The sequence below is a fragment of the Moschus berezovskii genome, chromosome 25, assembly GCF_049115385.1.
Source record: "Moschus berezovskii isolate FMDL1 chromosome 25, NW_MosBer_1.0, whole genome shotgun sequence".
Lineage (NCBI taxonomy): Eukaryota > Metazoa > Chordata > Mammalia > Artiodactyla > Moschidae > Moschus > Moschus berezovskii.
Window position 1 is genome coordinate 39,908,538 of NC_142484.1, and position 16,355 is coordinate 39,924,892.

General features: G+C 37.6%; 1 protein-coding gene across 3 annotated transcripts in view; it reads left to right on the top strand.

Annotated features, from left to right (window-relative positions):
- Nucleotides 1-883: 883 nt before the first annotated feature.
- Nucleotides 884-16,355, top strand: part of EED (embryonic ectoderm development) — a 30,648-nt gene continuing 15,176 nt past the window's right edge. For 2 of the 3 annotated variants that reach the window (XM_088832415.1, XM_055416163.2), the window contains exons 1-6: nucleotides 884-1,394; nucleotides 6,273-6,425; nucleotides 8,432-8,524; nucleotides 12,109-12,174; nucleotides 13,489-13,614; nucleotides 14,253-14,334. In XM_088832415.1, the coding sequence (XP_088688541.1) occupies nucleotides 1,281-1,394; nucleotides 6,273-6,425; nucleotides 8,432-8,524; nucleotides 12,109-12,174; nucleotides 13,489-13,614; nucleotides 14,253-14,334 (634 nt within the window). In that variant the 5' untranslated portion in view covers nucleotides 884-1,280. The remainder of the gene's footprint in view (nucleotides 1,395-6,272; nucleotides 6,426-8,431; nucleotides 8,525-12,108; nucleotides 12,175-13,488; nucleotides 13,615-14,252; nucleotides 14,335-16,355) is intronic. The other variant, XM_088832416.1, reaches the window with a different exon arrangement.

A 16,355-nucleotide genomic window follows, 5' to 3' on the forward strand; every position in this document is an offset into this window, starting at 1 on the left:
CTAACAAATCCACGAGGCTCACCAATGCCCTTAGCACCTGTCAAGAGCCCAGACATAACACATACATTTTTGTAAAACATCAGTTTTTGTTGACTTCCCCTATAACTTTATTGTCAAAATCATGCCAAAAAAATATTGTTCGTCATTTAAGTCTCACAGTCTCAAACATACTTGGAGGTGAACATTGCTTTTCAGGCCTTGGCATTGTTCAAGGCTATTAACATTCTTTTAGCGGTAAAGGAAGCACTTTGGCATTTAATTCAAGGGAGTCTAGAATTATACTTTTAGGGTATTCCTACTTAAGCCCTATCCAACATTGGCACTAACTGGACGGGGATAATCATTCCTTCCGATAAATATTCAGTAGAATAAATATTCATCAAGAAATCAGGAAGCACTCGGGACTACGATTGAGGAGCGCCTTGAGATCCGTCCTTGGCCACGGAAACGCGGTGGAAGACTACCTGGTTGGAAAACAAGATTTCCAAGAGGAGGGGCCTGGAGAAGGCGGGCCCGGACAACCCAGCGCGAGCACACGCCCCGGCGCATGCGCACCTCTGAGCGGGCGCCTTCCATTCGCCAGGCAGGGGAGGCAGGCGCGAGGCTGGCTGCAGTTTTTGAATTTTTGTTCTCAACCGCAAGCGAGGTGGCGACCAGTTCCGCGCACAACGTGACAGCATTACTCCTCGAGTTGAAGATGAAGAACACTCCGCACGGACGCCCGAACCGTGGGGAGACTTCTCGTCTGGTCCCCCCCGCCCCCCGGGACCCGAGTCGGCCCGTCCATTCCACAGACTTTCGAGTCCTCGCAGCGGGGTCGGGGGATCGAAGGATTGGGCCAATTGCGGCTGAACCGTCTCTGGAAGGAGGAAAGGGGTGAGGGGGCACCCCCTCTGCAGAGTTCCGCCTCTCCCTTTACAGGGCGGTCGCGGGGAAGGGGGGGCGTTGGAAATAACTGCCCTCGGAAGCCGACGGATCCCACCCCCGCTCCGTGCAAACTGCCGGGAGGGCGGCGGGAAGAGGGCAAGACGGGAGCGGGGACAGGGAAGGACCCGGGAAGCCGCGCGGGAGGGCGCGCGCGCGCGCGCCCCTTTTTCAGCAGTGTGGCGGGGTCGCACGCACGCCCGCCTCGGCGGCTGGGCGCGGTTTGCGACAGTGGGGGGAGCGGCGGCGGTGGCGGCGGCGGCAGCTTTGCGGCAAGCTCCGGCCGGGCTTGCTTGACGGCGGTGTGGCGGAGGCCCCGCCCCCGGCGGCAGGAACCTGGAGGGAGGCGGAGGAATATGTCCGAGAGGGAAGTGTCGACAGTGCCGGCGGGAACAGACATGCCTGCGGCCAAGAAGCAGAAGCTGAGCAGCGACGAGAACAGCAACCCGGACCTCTCTGGAGACGAGAATGTGAGCGCAGCCCCCCAGGGCAGCCCGGCCGGGACTCGGCCGTCAAAGTTTTCAGTTCTTTTTAAACTGTGGGCGCGGGGGCGGGCGGCCGGCGGTGGTAAGGTGGGGTGGGGGGAGGGAGAGGTGTCACCGCTCTGCGGAGGAAAACGCGGGCGTGGAGGAGAAAGTCGTACTCGTCTCTGAGGGGAGTTTTTTTTGAGCTGGGGCGCCGAGAGCGAAAGGAAACTTCGCGAAGGAGAGTGTGGCTGGGGCCAGAGCGTGGTGGCGGAGGGTCGGAGGGGGTCTCCCCTGAGAGCGTTTTGCGTGGAGGGGGCGAGTTTGGGCCTTTCGGGGCCAAGTGCGGGTCTGAGATTCCAGTAGTTTAAAAGGCAGCTTAGAGGTGGTTTATTTTCTAAGATAGTTGCGAGGAGGGGCCAGCGTGTGATACGGACTTTTAAAAAAGGGATTTGGGGACCGTGTCCTTTTTAGACCCTTCCAGGCGGTCCAGGATGGGGAGAGTACATCTCGGACGTCAGGGGTTTCGGTGACTCTCTTGAAGGGGCTTTTGTGTTTGCTCCCGTCTCGTCGGTGGTAAAGGGGTGCGCCTGACAGTCGGCCTCACTTCTGGAGGAGGAGAACTGCGAGAGTCGTCTTCAGAGTTGGAGGGGGAGCGACTCTTGAGGAAGGAATGAGAAGGAGGGACAGTTAGTCTTTCGTCGGTTTTCACTAGGATAACGGGCACAACCTGGAAGACACTAGGCAACTGTGGTAAAGGTGGATGGCTTTAGGTGTAGGCTCGTGGTCTCGCATGTGTAAAGGTGCTCTGAAATCAGATTTTTTTTTTAACTTTTTTTAAAATAATCATAACTATTCCGTCCCAACAGTTGACCCCACTGTGTTTAGGTGAGACGCCAGTGATAACCGAATTGACGTTAATTTGCCGTTTCGTGTTTTAAGTTTATATCCAGTAAGTTCAGGAAAAAATGTCTCGACGGTTCATTCATAGGTGATACTCTAAAATGTGAACCCGCCGAGGGAATGTCTTATGAAGTGTTATAGAAGGGTGGTGTAAGTTCTTTTTCTCAGTTTGCCTAGTTTTAAGAATAAATGGTGTACCTTACACACCGACTGAAGCGCATGTGTGGCATGGTATCAAGACCAAAATTTTCACTGAACAGATGGAAAAGAATTCTTTTTGCAGATAGAGGAAAGATATTGGGGGGGTTGTCAGTTTGTGGGATTTGGTCTTGAAATATCTGAAAGGCTTAGTATAGGTGTTGATTGTTACCTTAAATCTTTTTATTTTCCTGTTTGTGCTTTCCAGTCTTATTATTTTATTGGGATCTGACATTTTTGACCCTCTTCACTCCAGCCGTTGGGATCTGTTTTATTTCCACCTTCTCTTAAATTTCTCTTAGCAGATTAGATTAGTGACTAGGAGCACAAACTGGATCCAGGTGTTAGGTTAAAATTCGCCACTCTACTGCTTTACCGGTTGCTTGATCTAGTTACTTCACCTAGTTTCCTTGGGTTCTTATCTTAAAAATGGGGATAATAACAGTGTTTACCTCATGGGATGTTTGTGAGGATTAAATGAGATAATATAGGTAAAGGGCTGAACCGAATGCCCCGTTCATAAATACCATGCAAGTGTTATTTAATTATTATTCTTTATTTTGTAATCACATTATCTAGACTTGTGTTTCTGGACCTTCCAGATATTTATCAGGCAGAAGTGTAATGAAGATGTCAATATCCAATTTAGACTGAGGAAAATTTCAGGGAACTAAATAAATTGAAAAGTTATTTTCTTTTTACAGACCCTTAAGAGGAATGTATTCTTTGATGCATACTGAACCTATTCAGAGCTACATGATTGGACTAAGCCTTTGTTTTGGTTCCTTCCTTTAGATGGCGACTTTTAACCTTTTCTCTGCCTTAGACACTTTAATGACTCCTGTGAAACTTCAGAGTAATATTTTCAAATGTATAAAATACAGTATATAAGATTACAAACAAAATCAATGATACAATTATAAGGAAGTTATAAAATTGTTTAAAACAAATTTCAGGTTTGTTTTAATAAAGTACTTCTTTATTACATTAAGTAACTAGACCTCACAGTGCCTGATAGTACTGATGGATATCGACAGCTTTTGAGATCAGTAACAACTATAATGGAATATAAAAATTCATGATTTCCATTGCTGAGAAGGTTATAGCCACAGTAACATTAACACGTGTACTGCCTGTATTGTAATAGAAGGAAGTAATAGATTTCAGTTGAAAACGTGAAAATGAAGATGCAATCTTAAATTTATTTATGAATTTATTCAACTGCGTAAGTTCACAGGCCCTCTGAATTCCATCCAGGGACCCAGATCTAGGACATTGGTTAAGAGAAGCAGTAAAGGAAGGGAGTAGAGAACTCTATAAAAATGAACTCAGAAAAAACTAATAAGGGCAGTGGTTTAACTCTTGAGGGAGCCAAATAATGACAGGAAGGCCAAAGGCAAGTGGAGGAAAGAATGTGGTATTTGTAAGTTGGAGTTATGGTAATCTGAGCAGTTGATACTGTTAAAGTGAATCAAAGAACTGATAGGATGTTAAAACTTTTTTAAAATTTAGATATAATTGACTAATAACATTATGTTATTAGTTTTAGGTGCACAACATAATGATTCAGTATTTGCATTGCAGAATGATCAGCACAGCAAGTATAGTTAATACATGACCTATTTTAAGTTCATTGTATATGTATCTGCCATTTTACTAACTTTTTCATATACGTGCAGCATAATTGGCTTCTGAAAGAATACTGATTGTTGCTTGGTAGTAAGATCAGAAGGCTGAATCTGAAGACTGGACTTTTGCTTAAGGAAGCTGTGGCAAGATCAAGAGACAAATTACTATGCCCATTTCCTTGTTGAGCAAATGAAGGTGGTAGTGCCATGTCTGTTACACGGTACCATTCCATACTTTGAGGAGGAGAAGTCAAGGTGGATATCAGCTTGTGCACATACTAGATGCTCAGGAGGTTTGAATTTACAAATAAAATGAAAGCATTGTGAGTGTATTGCATTTCCATTTGATTCTATCTTGATTTGACTATTTGAGGAGATGGGTAAATTAAATGGGTAAAAGGCGTGTGTGTGTGTAATGTGCCCCAGTTATTTACTATGTTTTGTGTGGCTTCTTGATTAGCAGTTGAATTTTTAGCCACAGTGGAAAGAAGCTGGTGAATAAATGTCTAACCATTGTATTGTTTCATTTCTCTTGTGTTGAAAGATAATTTTCAGAAACATTTTACTCATGTAAGGGAACTGGTCAAGTTTAAGTCACACAGTACAAACCATACAGATGAAAGGAATGTAGAGATGAAATTGCAAATGGAGACAAAAACTTTTCTTCAGAGTGAGAGGGAAGACATTTTGAACCTCTGCCTTTGGCTGTCCACAGTGTAAGAGATGTAAGATTGTTCAAAGGCAATGAAGCAGCCTAGAATCTGATAACATGGAAGAAGAGTGTGCAGTAGACATGAAATTTTCCAGTGAAACAAAATTGTTTTCTACACTAAATTTTAACTGTGTAAATTAAACTGAAAGGTAGGAAGAAATAGAGATTAAAAAGCAGTGATTTCAACCTAGGAACTGAATTCTATAAACATAACTTTCCGTATCTAAAAGCTGATTGTGTTTACATTGAGTTACAGTCTAGTTATTGAGCACTACTGTGTGCCATCTATCCACTCCATTCCCTTTTTCCCATTGTAGTGTTAGAAGAATCTGTGTACTTTTTAAAAACAACCACCCCTAAGAACTACCATATAATACCATACAGTTTTTAAGCAAATTAATGTGAATTTTTAATATACTTTTTGATATTCTAGTGAATTTTTAACTTTCTATAATGTTGTAAAACTAACTTTAAGAAACAATAATTTAAAAATAGCTCCTAGTGCAATCAATGATTTCTAGTCTGTGTTCTCATAGATGTTAGCGGGTACTCCATGAAAAAAGCTTCCTCTGGAATGAATTTAGTAACTACTGCCCTAAGGTGATACAGGTTTAAATAAATCTCTTTATTCCAAAGAACACTTCAGAATGTGTAATTGGAAGAGGTAGTGAAATCCTCTTCTGAGAGTAGAGGACCATTGTGAACTGGAGACAGGATATAAATTAGGTGAATTTTTAAGGTTTATAGTCACTTCTACATTTGGAAAGATTTTGCTTTATAGTGAGCTTCTGGAGCTCTGAATCATGAGTATTTTAGAGCCATGAGTCAGATTTCACTGGTAAATAGCACATAATATGTAGAACCTAAAAAAGTTCTAAATGGTTTAAGTGTTATAAATAAGCAGAGTTTGAATGATAATCAGGATTTTCATCTAAAGTAGGAAGTACTAACACACTGGCCTCAAACAGCCACCCACTGCCATGCTCCAAACTGAGCAGCAGGCAGTCAGGTAAACTATGAGGACATGTAGGTCAGTCAGATTTAGGAGTCACAGCTCTGGTTTTCAATCCCAGCAACCCTAACCAGCAAGATACCACCTTCGACTCTCTGAGCAATACTTTCTTACCTAACAGTACCTTATGAAGAGCAGTAAAGATGAAGTTAGGCAATGTACTGTCATGGCTGGCACAAACTAGTGCCTTATTATTTAAAGGAAGTATTAGTCTTACCATTAGCATCATCAGGATTAGTTTTTGGTTTATATTTTTGCTGAAATAGCAAATATCCACAAATCCTAATGCATTTGCAGGAATACATTTTTTCATTTCTTGCAGGATTGATTAATTACTTCTTTTAGGTTGGTCAGCAGCTCTCCAGTTTGAAGTCATTTCCTAAGTACAGTATTGCTGTTTCATATAGTTTTTTCTGATTTGCTGCTTGTAGGATGATGCTGTCAGTATAGAAAGCGGTACCAACACAGAACGCCCTGATACACCTACAAATACACCAAACGCGCCTGGAAGGAAGAGTTGGGGGAAGGGAAAATGGAAATCAAAGAAATGCAAATATTCTTTCAAATGTGTAAATAGTCTCAAGGTATGTGGGGAAAGACACAGTCTATGGGCTGAATGCAGGGTTCCAGAATTGCAGGGTTCTCAATGGTAAACAACCCACTCCAGTGTTCTTGCCTGGAGAATCCCAGGGACGGGGGAGCCTGGTGGGCTGCCGTCTATGGGGTCACACAGAGTCGGACACGACTAAAGTGACTTGGCAGCAACAGCAGTTGGCAGCAATGGTAAACATTTTATGCTCAAGGTTCTCTGTCAAGTTAAAAATATTTTAAAATTATAATAGTTGGAAGGCTTTGTTGTAGGGCAGACTACATAATTATAATCCAGTCTACATTTGTTTAGCTTTATTTGTTTGTTTTAAATTAAATGGGTAGTACCTGGTATTAGTATTGCATCTGGTTTTTCTTTATTGTTTTCATAGATTTCCAGAAATGTTACTCTTCATATTTTGGTAAAACTTAAAAGCATAAGCCATTTTCTGGTACCTGTTACTGAAAAGAACTGAATGTGACTCATTAACTTTGAGTTAACATAAATTGAAACAGATGTCTTACTTTGTTCAGTCTTTAAAAATTTAACTCTTACTTGTAATTGTTTTCAAGAAAAAAGGTATAAATTAAAATTTGTTTTGCATAGTTAATATTTGGGAGAAATAGGTTGGATTTAGATTACTGTCTTTCTCAAGTCATTTTATTTTTAAAAAATGTTTACTGATATTTATTTTAAGTGTCTTATATATTCATTTCCTGTTTTTTTAATTTGGGGATATTTTTCCTATACTGAGCAAAAATATACATTATAACATCTTGTGCATATGTTAGATTCTTTTTAAAATTTCTAAATATCCTTTTAAAGTCTTTGAAAAGCATAAGAAGCTATGGCCATATGGAAATTATGTTCCTATCTAGGTAGCAAAATTCATTGCTCTGTGTGTCAAATTATACTCTCTTAAAAGGAGAGAAGTTAACCTCTGTTTTTTTCCTTCTAAAGCAAAGTGTCCTTTGTAGTTTTATGTTAATATTTATGTATATTAACCTATTTTTACATAGTATATTTGGAAAGTAGTTTGAACTGCATTATTTTGATTAAATATTTCCGAAGCCTAAAACTGTGGCTTTTTAAAGGATAAGAAATGAATGTTGTCAGACTTTAAAGTCCCTTAAAGTGAATATGAAAGTTACTGTTAAACATCAGGAAATTGCCAGTAAAATCCTAAAGCTGAAAAAGAACTTTATGAACAAAACTGAATACTTTCAGCAGAGGGAACTCTGCTCAGTACTCTGTGACCTAGATGGCAAAAGAGTTTGAAAAAGTATATGTGTGGCTGAATCACTTTGCTGTGCACCTGAAACTAACACAGCATTGTTAATTGGCTCTACTTCAATTAAAAATAAAAAACTGAATGTTTGTTTCTTATATACCTCCTGATAACTGTGGAGTTACAACCCACTGCCTCCCTGGCCCCCACTTTCAAGTGTTCTTGTTCATTATAAAACTTCTTAGGTGGTTTTTCCTTTAGGATCCAAATTCAAAGTAATTTAAAATTGTTTCTATAGAACTAATAGAAAGCAGTGATTTGAATGGAATCAGTTTTCTTCACTTCACAAGGGAAGAATTCAACCAGAAAATGTTTAATGAGTACTGGAGAAACTGTATTAACTCTCAGGTTATTTGTTATTTCAGAAAAATAAATTGTGTCCTAAGAGATTAAATGCATTTATCCATTATATTTTGATTCAAAAGCATGGCATTTGGATTTAAGAAGATAGAGAGCAACTATTAAAGTATTTTCATTGATGAGTACTTGTTATCTAACCTCTAAGTCTTTAATTGTTACATCGTTTTATCATGCACCAGTATTTTAAAATGTGAAAACTGGACTAACATATCTTTTAAGTCAGTTTATGTATGGTACATACAATTGCAGCTTGCATTTTGGGGAGGGGAAGGTTTTTAATGGGAATGATCAGTTCACTACCTTTTTTGTTTTTAAAATATATTGATTTTTCTTATTTCTTGGTTATTTTATAGGAAGATCATAATCAACCATTGTTTGGAGTTCAGTTTAACTGGCACAGTAAAGAAGGAGATCCATTAGTGTTTGCAACTGTAGGAAGCAACAGAGTGAGTGTTAAGGGGCTGTTTGGCATTTGGCTCATCAGTCTCTGGTATTAATGTAACACTGAAGTGTAATGATTTTGAAGTAAACTTTGTATAGCCGATTTGATAGTATCATTCCTTTATGTAAAAATGAAACATTCTAGAAATTGTCAAAAATTAAACTAGTTAGTATTAAAACTAATATTCATGACTGAAAATGCATCTTTTATCATATGTACTCACAAAATTGTTCATGAAACAAGTCTCTATTTATATATTGTCTTCATAAATATTGTTCTCAGTGGCTGAAAAAATTGACTTTGCTTTTTCCAAGTGACTGATAGTTGTTTGTCAACTTGGAGTAACAAGTCTGTGATTTCTTAAAAGTAATAAATGTAATTAGTTGCTCTCTATAAATGCAAAGCATAAATCCAATGGATTTGTATAATAGTTACTGAAAATATTTTTAATTATACACAATAAACATTTGTTTTGAATTGTTTTTATTTAAGGAAGCTAGAGTATCTTGTGGAGAAGGCAATGGCATCCCACTCCAGTACTCTTGCCTGGAAAATCCCGTGGACGGAGGAGCCTGGTAGGCTGCGGTCCATGGGGTTGCTAAGGGTCGGACATGACTGAGCAACTTCACTTTCCCTTTTCCCTTTCATGCATTGGAGAAGGAAATGGCAACCCACTCCAGTGTTCTTGCCTGGAGAATCCCAGGGACGGGGGAGCCTGGTGGGCTGCCGTCTGTGGGGTCGCACAGAGTTGGACACGACTGAAGCGACTTAGCAACGGCAGCAGCAGCAGAGTATCTTGAACTGAGAGAATGCATGGAAAAAACCATAATTGGACATGTTTTGATGTAAACCGATATTTAACTTTTTAGTTGAACCTGGGGCTGAAAGAGTGGATTGCAAAGACTTATTTCCATTCACTTCTAAATGAATGGGAGAAAGGAAGATTCGTAGTGCCTACCAGGGAGTCTCAGGAGTCTGTTAAATTAAAATCATTTTGGAAAAGTTGTCCTCCTAATAATAAGTCTTTTAATTAACTTACATTCTGGTTATTGATTAGTAATGTACTAGGAGTTATGAGGAATAATGGAGAAACAGGTTGGTGTATTTGGAAAACGAAAGATGGGGGAAATTGACTAATTGGTATGGGTTGACAATAAAGTCACTTTTTTACTTTTAGCCCAAGAGGGGAAGGGAAGGAGGTGACTCTGGGAGCTATTCTGTAACTTATTTTAATTGAGTGAAATTAAATTTTATGCTTCTTTAGTAATTGTGCTAAGCTTGTTAGAGAAATAAAAGACCATGATTTTGAATGCACTGTTTCCTATATTTATGTTTTTAGTGTTAGTATTCTGTTTTCAATAAAAACTAACCTGGGAGTTGTCAGCTGAGTATTTTCCAAATGTCAGCATATTTCCAAGCTTTTGTCTTTTTTTTTTTCTGAAAGTTTGAAAATCTTACAAACATGCCCCTTCCTATCCTATTTTCTGAAAAGTAAAATTTGGCTTTGAATAATTTCCTGGAAGTATTCAAAGAAGTTTTTATATATATGTAATTTTATTACTTGGCTCTCCTGGGTGTTTGTTGCTGTGTGGGCTTTTCTCTAGCTATGGTAAGCATAGGTTACTCCCTAGTTGAGGTACACAGGATTCTTCCTGAGGTGGCTTCTCTTGTTGTGGAGCACAGGCTGGAACGTTGGGGCTTCAGTAGCTGTGACACGTGGGCTCAGCGTAGCAGCTCCTGGGCTGTAGAGCAGAGGCTCAGTAGTTGTGGCGCACAGGCTTAATTAGTTGCCCTGCATTCAGAGAAGATGTTTTTGTTGGTTGTTAAAGTTCTGAAACTTTGAAACTCACTATTTAAGTTGATAACCTGGATAACAGCCTTTTTTAATATTTAGCTAATTGTATGTTGTGATATGTAGCTTGAAAACAATGATTCAGAGGGAACGTGATGCAGTTTAAAGAAAAAATTAAGGTTATTTTTTTCTAAAAATTTGAAATATAATCCATTAATTGATTTGAATTCACTTTTAAGACATCACTATAAGCATACTTCACTAACTTCACCATCATTATTATTAATTGTCATGTTGGTAAAATTAGAATTAATACAACTTGTGCTTCAGAATGCCTATTGTAATGTTCCAGGCTTTCTAACAAAAAGAATCCCTAGTCTCACTTAAAATGACATTGAATTATAAGAAAGTCTGCTATTTGGACCTCTTTTTTTTTTTTTTTTTAAGAAAATAAAGCAAAATACTTTCTAAAGACATAACCTAGTTAATGTCCATATAAAGAATTTTTTTAGAATATTAATATACAGATTATCTTATTAATAGGTGATTTAAAGGATTTTTATAGAGTTCTTATAGACTTATTAAAATTAGTAACAGCATTGCTAACATGACTAAACTGTAAGAGAGAAATTTTTTAAATGGAAAGAAACTTTAAAAATATAGTATTACAGGGACTTCCCTAGCGATCTAGGGGTTAAGACTTGCCTTCCAGTGCAGAGGGTGCAAGTTCTATCCCTGGTTGGGGAGCTAAGATTCCACATTCTTTGGGGCCAAAAAACCAAAACATAAAACAAGCAATATTGTAAAAAATTCAATAAAGACTTTAACAATGTTCCACATCAAAAAGTGTTTAAAAAATTTTTAGTATTACAGAGTAAGCCCTCTGTATCCTCGGGGTTCCACATCCACAGATTCAGCCAACTATGGATCGAGAATATTCAGAAAAGAAAATTCCAGAAAGTTCCAAAAAAGCAAAACTTGACTTTGCTTTGTGCTGGCACCTTTATTTGCATAGCATTTGCATTGTATTAGTGGTCTAAAAATCAAGTATACTGAAGGATGTGTGAGGTAATATGTAAATACTATGCCATTTTATACAAGGAACTTGAGCATTCTCAGATTTTGGTATCTATGGGTGTCCTGGAACCTATCCCCTTGCAGATACTGAGGGACAACTGTACATAATTGAGTAAAGTGAATATGTTATTAAATAAATTTTAGAAAATGACAAATGGAAAGGGCCACTGTACAACAGAAAGTTAATATTTGATGAGTAGTGTCCATGAGGCAAATTTTAGATTTTCTTTTATGTAATTAATAAGCTACCCAAATACTTTAAAGAGGATAAGCCACAGGAATTCCCTGGAGGTCCACTGGTTGGAACTCTGCACTTTCACTGCCATGGGCCTAAGTCAGTCCCTGGTCAGGGAACTGGGATCTTGCACCGAAAAAAAAAAAAAGAGGCTAAACCACAGTTTTAGGAAGTAGTTATACTTTACTGTGAGGTACTCAACTCTACTTGGAAGAATTGGTCCAGTTATATGAATAAGTTGAAAACTTTGGAAATAGAAGCCATTATTATTACTACAGTGTTTAATATACTCTGGAAATTATGTAATGCATTAGGGTTTATAATAGTTTTCTTAAATTTAAAGGAGTTCTCCTTTTTTAATAGTCTTCTGTATTAAGTTGTTTTTAAAAAGTTTTGACTGTACAGTAAAATAAAGTATGTTCAAAAGCTGAAGAGTGTGTTTCTGTATTTGGGATAAACTTTGCTTTATTTTTGTTTTCATTAGGTTACCTTATATGAATGTCATTCACAAGGAGAAATCCGGTTGTTGCAGTCTTATGTGGATGCTGATGTATCCTTTTCCTGGGTTTTCAGTATCATTGGCTAAAGAAATTGACTTTGAATAAGTACCCCCAAACTTTTGTACCTTTCTTAACTTTATCCAATGCTATTCCTTCACTGTTACCCAAAGATTCTTGGTATCTAGTTTTCCTCATCCCGGAAGCCACTGTCAGGGTGGATATGAGGGCGGACAGTACAGGTGGCTAGAGATGAGCGCTGGAAGTCCAGTAATAGAAAGTGATAGCAGAAGGTAGTTAAAACTTGCTGTTTCTTTGATCTTGCTTAGATTTTTATCATTTCAGGGCAGGGATATTGGTGAATTTGGGTTGATCAGAAGCTGTGCCTGACAGTCATATCAAGTATTTGGTGAGCAGAGCCTACAGGAAAAAAAAATAAGCATGTTTGTTTAGGAAATGAAATATTGTAAAACATGGGTTTATAAAGAAAAAGAAAGCTTTAAAAAGCCAAAGGATACAACAGTCAAAACTTGGTGATAAGATGTCTTCCAGATCCATTTGAAAAATCTCACAAGTAAGAAAAAGAACATTTTAGTCTTCCCTTAGGTGATAAGGAAGGAGGTGACCTTTGGCAGTATTGGGAAAGTCTCACACAGGAAAAGGTGGAAAACTGAAGAGTTAACTGATTTTTATCTAGAGGCACATAGAGTTATTGAGATAGAGCCAGGGTCAGCAAATTACAGCCTGTGGAACTGGACAGCTGGTTGTTTTTTTTTTTTTAATTTTTATTTATTTATTCTTAATGGCAAAAACATTTTATATTGGGGAGTAGCCGATTAACAATGTTGTGATGGTTTCAGGTGAACAGTGAAGGGACTCAGCCATGCACATACATGGATCCGTTCTGCCCCAAACCTCACTCTCATCCAGGCTGGCACATAATGTTGAGCAGAGTTCCATGTGCTATACAAGGGTTTTTGTTGGTTATGCATTTTCAATACAGCAGTGTGTACATGATCTTCCCAAAGTCCTTGACTACCCCTTCCCCTAAAACCTGTTTTTATAGATAAATTTGGGGGAGGATACAACCTATGCCTATTACATATTGGCTGTGGCTGCTTTCAAAAGACAGGTAAATAGTTGTGCAAACAGCAAAATAGTTATCAAAATTGACTGGAAGGATTGGGTTTGTTTGATTACTTGGTATAGATTTTCGACCTAAAATCTTCATTGTTTCAACCCTAATGGTGTAAAGAAAAACAGGAACTTCTTTGTCAAGAGCTCCAGCAATTCTTTGGACATTATTGTGATCATTGATGTGTTTCCTTATCAAAAACAAATTATATTTCTTAACTGGGATTTCTTAGGCTGATGAAAACTTTTACACTTGTGCATGGACATATGATAGCAATACAAGCCATCCTCTGCTGGCTGTTGCTGGATCTAGAGGCATAATTAGGATAATTAATCCCATAACAATGCAGTGTATAAAGGTGGGTTTTCTTGTTAAATTATAGATCTGCTTTTTTTTAATGCACACCTGTGAAAACTTGCCATGTTGAATTTAAAACAGTCAATTTCTGTGCAGTTTTTAATTTGGTTTGTACTTTGCCTATTGCTTCCTTTAGACAAGTCTTTTGAGACCTTTGTCACATTTGGGTAATGCAAATTAAGGAATAAATGGGAAAATTTTATCATTTGCACTGTTTTCTGTTAAAATCATTTCTGTTCTTTTGCTTTATCCTGAGAAGCTCTAAAAGAACAATAACTAAAGAGTGAGTTCATTTTTCAAGAAGCCCTAAATGGGAGTATGGAGTCAAAGATACTTTGTAAAGAATTAAAAAGTGAAGCCTTGGAAGTTGATACTAAAAGAAATTTTATAAATCACTTTAACCGTGGGGGCACATTAGAATCACCTGAGAATCTTTTAAATCCTTGCCGTGGCTCAGAATATCTGCTAACGGGACTTGAACATCTTTTATTTTTCCTTCAAGCTAAATAATTTTTAATATGCAGCCAAGGTTGAGAATCACTACTTCAAGTGAAATTATTTTTCCATTCTTTTAAGATTAATGAAAATGAATTTATTGATTTTTTATATGAAAGTTGAAGTGTCTTAAATTTATTATAGCACTATGTTGGTCATGGAAATGCTATCAATGAGCTGAAATTCCACCCAAGAGATCCAAATCTTCTCCTGTCAGTAAGTAAAGGTAAGAGAAATATTTCCTTGAGTTGTGATTTGGGAGTGAGTTAGGTTTTGTTGGTTTTGTTTGTTTTGACTTCAGGACAAACTAAGGGAAAATTCGAAATTTAAAAAGAAGTAAGTTTTAGAAAAATCTTGGGCTGCATTAGCATCCCCAAACCAAGAACTGGAGAATGGGACCATGAAATTCACTTTTCATGCACTTGTAGATAAAATAATGAACACTGAGGATTAGGTGTGCGTTACCCTTATTTACCATATTGCATTATGATAGTTCTAGAACTTTATCCTCAATTGAATTATCATACTAAACTGTATTAATTTTAATGGCAGGTCACTGAAGTTGCAACATTTTTAATAGTTTGAAGGTAGTCTAGGAAATCATCTGATGCTTTCCAAACATGTAATCAGAAATAGTGTATCTGAAAATCCATAATGCTTTTTTTTGCCTCTCTCTCTATAAAGCTTCTATTTTATAAAATATTCCCTACAGGATTGCTTAAAATACTAAGTTATCCAGCTTAAGCTCTTCTAAATGTTTTTCTTCCTTACAAAGAGAAAGCATTGTCTTGCTCTGTATGCCTATGTTGGCGTTAATCATTTCTGAGCTCTCGAAAGTGATTTGAGTTGTTCTTATTTCTACATTCTGTTTTTTATTGCCCTTGCTCTTTTCATTTCTACATTATTCAGTTCAGTTCAGTCGCTCAGTCGTGTCTGACCCTTTGCGACCCCATGAATCACAGCACGCCAGGCCTCCCTGTCCATCACCAACTCCCTTATTTCTAGTCAAACGTATTCTTTTCTTCACAGCTGTCACACCCCATATTAAAAGATATCCTCAAATTAAAACTCTTACATGAAAAATATTTCAGTGTGAGTTTTCAACTATCAAGGCTTGTTTGGAAATAGACACCTAAGAAGAGAGCTGATAACTTTTTCTCTTCTGTTAATAACAGTAACTGGGCTCAGATATTAAAGTAACATAGAGCATAATGCCTTACTTGTTCTTAATATCACAGTTTCTTAATTTTGCTCCTCCCCCATTGTGTTAGAGCATTTTTCAAACAGCTTTTCAAAATGAACAGGAATTTTTCTGCAAGTAAAACTCTCAAGAAAGGAAAAGACAACTTATAGGAAAAAAAAAATATGTGCAAAGTGTGTATCTAATAAGGGACTTAAATCAAGAGATCATACAGTTCAGTAATAAAAGACAATCAAATTAAAAGCAGACAAAGGCTTTAAGTAGACATCTTTCCAAAGAATAGGCAAGAATGTCCAATAAGCACATGGAAAAGCACTCGTTAATCATTAGGGAAATGCAAATCAAAAATACAGTGAGATACCACTTCACACCAACTAGGATGACTGCAGTCAAAAAGACAGTAAAATATGGAACCCCTTCATTGCTGGTGGGAATGTAAAATGTGTAAGCACGTTGAAAAACAATCTGACAGTTCCTTAAAAAGCTAAACATAGAATTACACTCCTAGGTACATGTATCTTCAAGAGAAATGTAAATGTCTGCACAAAATCTTGGATGCAGATTGAAATCATTGTTACAAAAAGAAATCATTTTGGTAGCAATGTTTATTTTCACTACTCACAATATATTGTATAATATGTTAATATTACACAGTATAGACATTGTTATATTTCAAACTCTGCTTGGTATTATATTTATGAATATTGCTTTCTATTTATTTTGTTGCTGATGTTTAGTGGAAAATGAGATTGCTCAGATTATAGTTATAGAATTTTTGAAAGGTCCATAATACTCTAAATAATGTCCCAATGTGTGTATGTTTCAATCCTATTTTTAGATTTACTATAGAGATCTTATAAATCTACTTTGTCCTCTTCAATTTGTAAATGTGGGTATGGTGGAGAGAAAAACTAGTACCCTTGAAAGTTTGAACTCATTCCTAGTTAAATCTACAAGTAATATAAATATTTTAAGTTCCTATATGATATGGATTCCTTCTTAGTCATTGCTGTGAATGAGTTAAGTCCAAACTTTGGTAGTTTTTT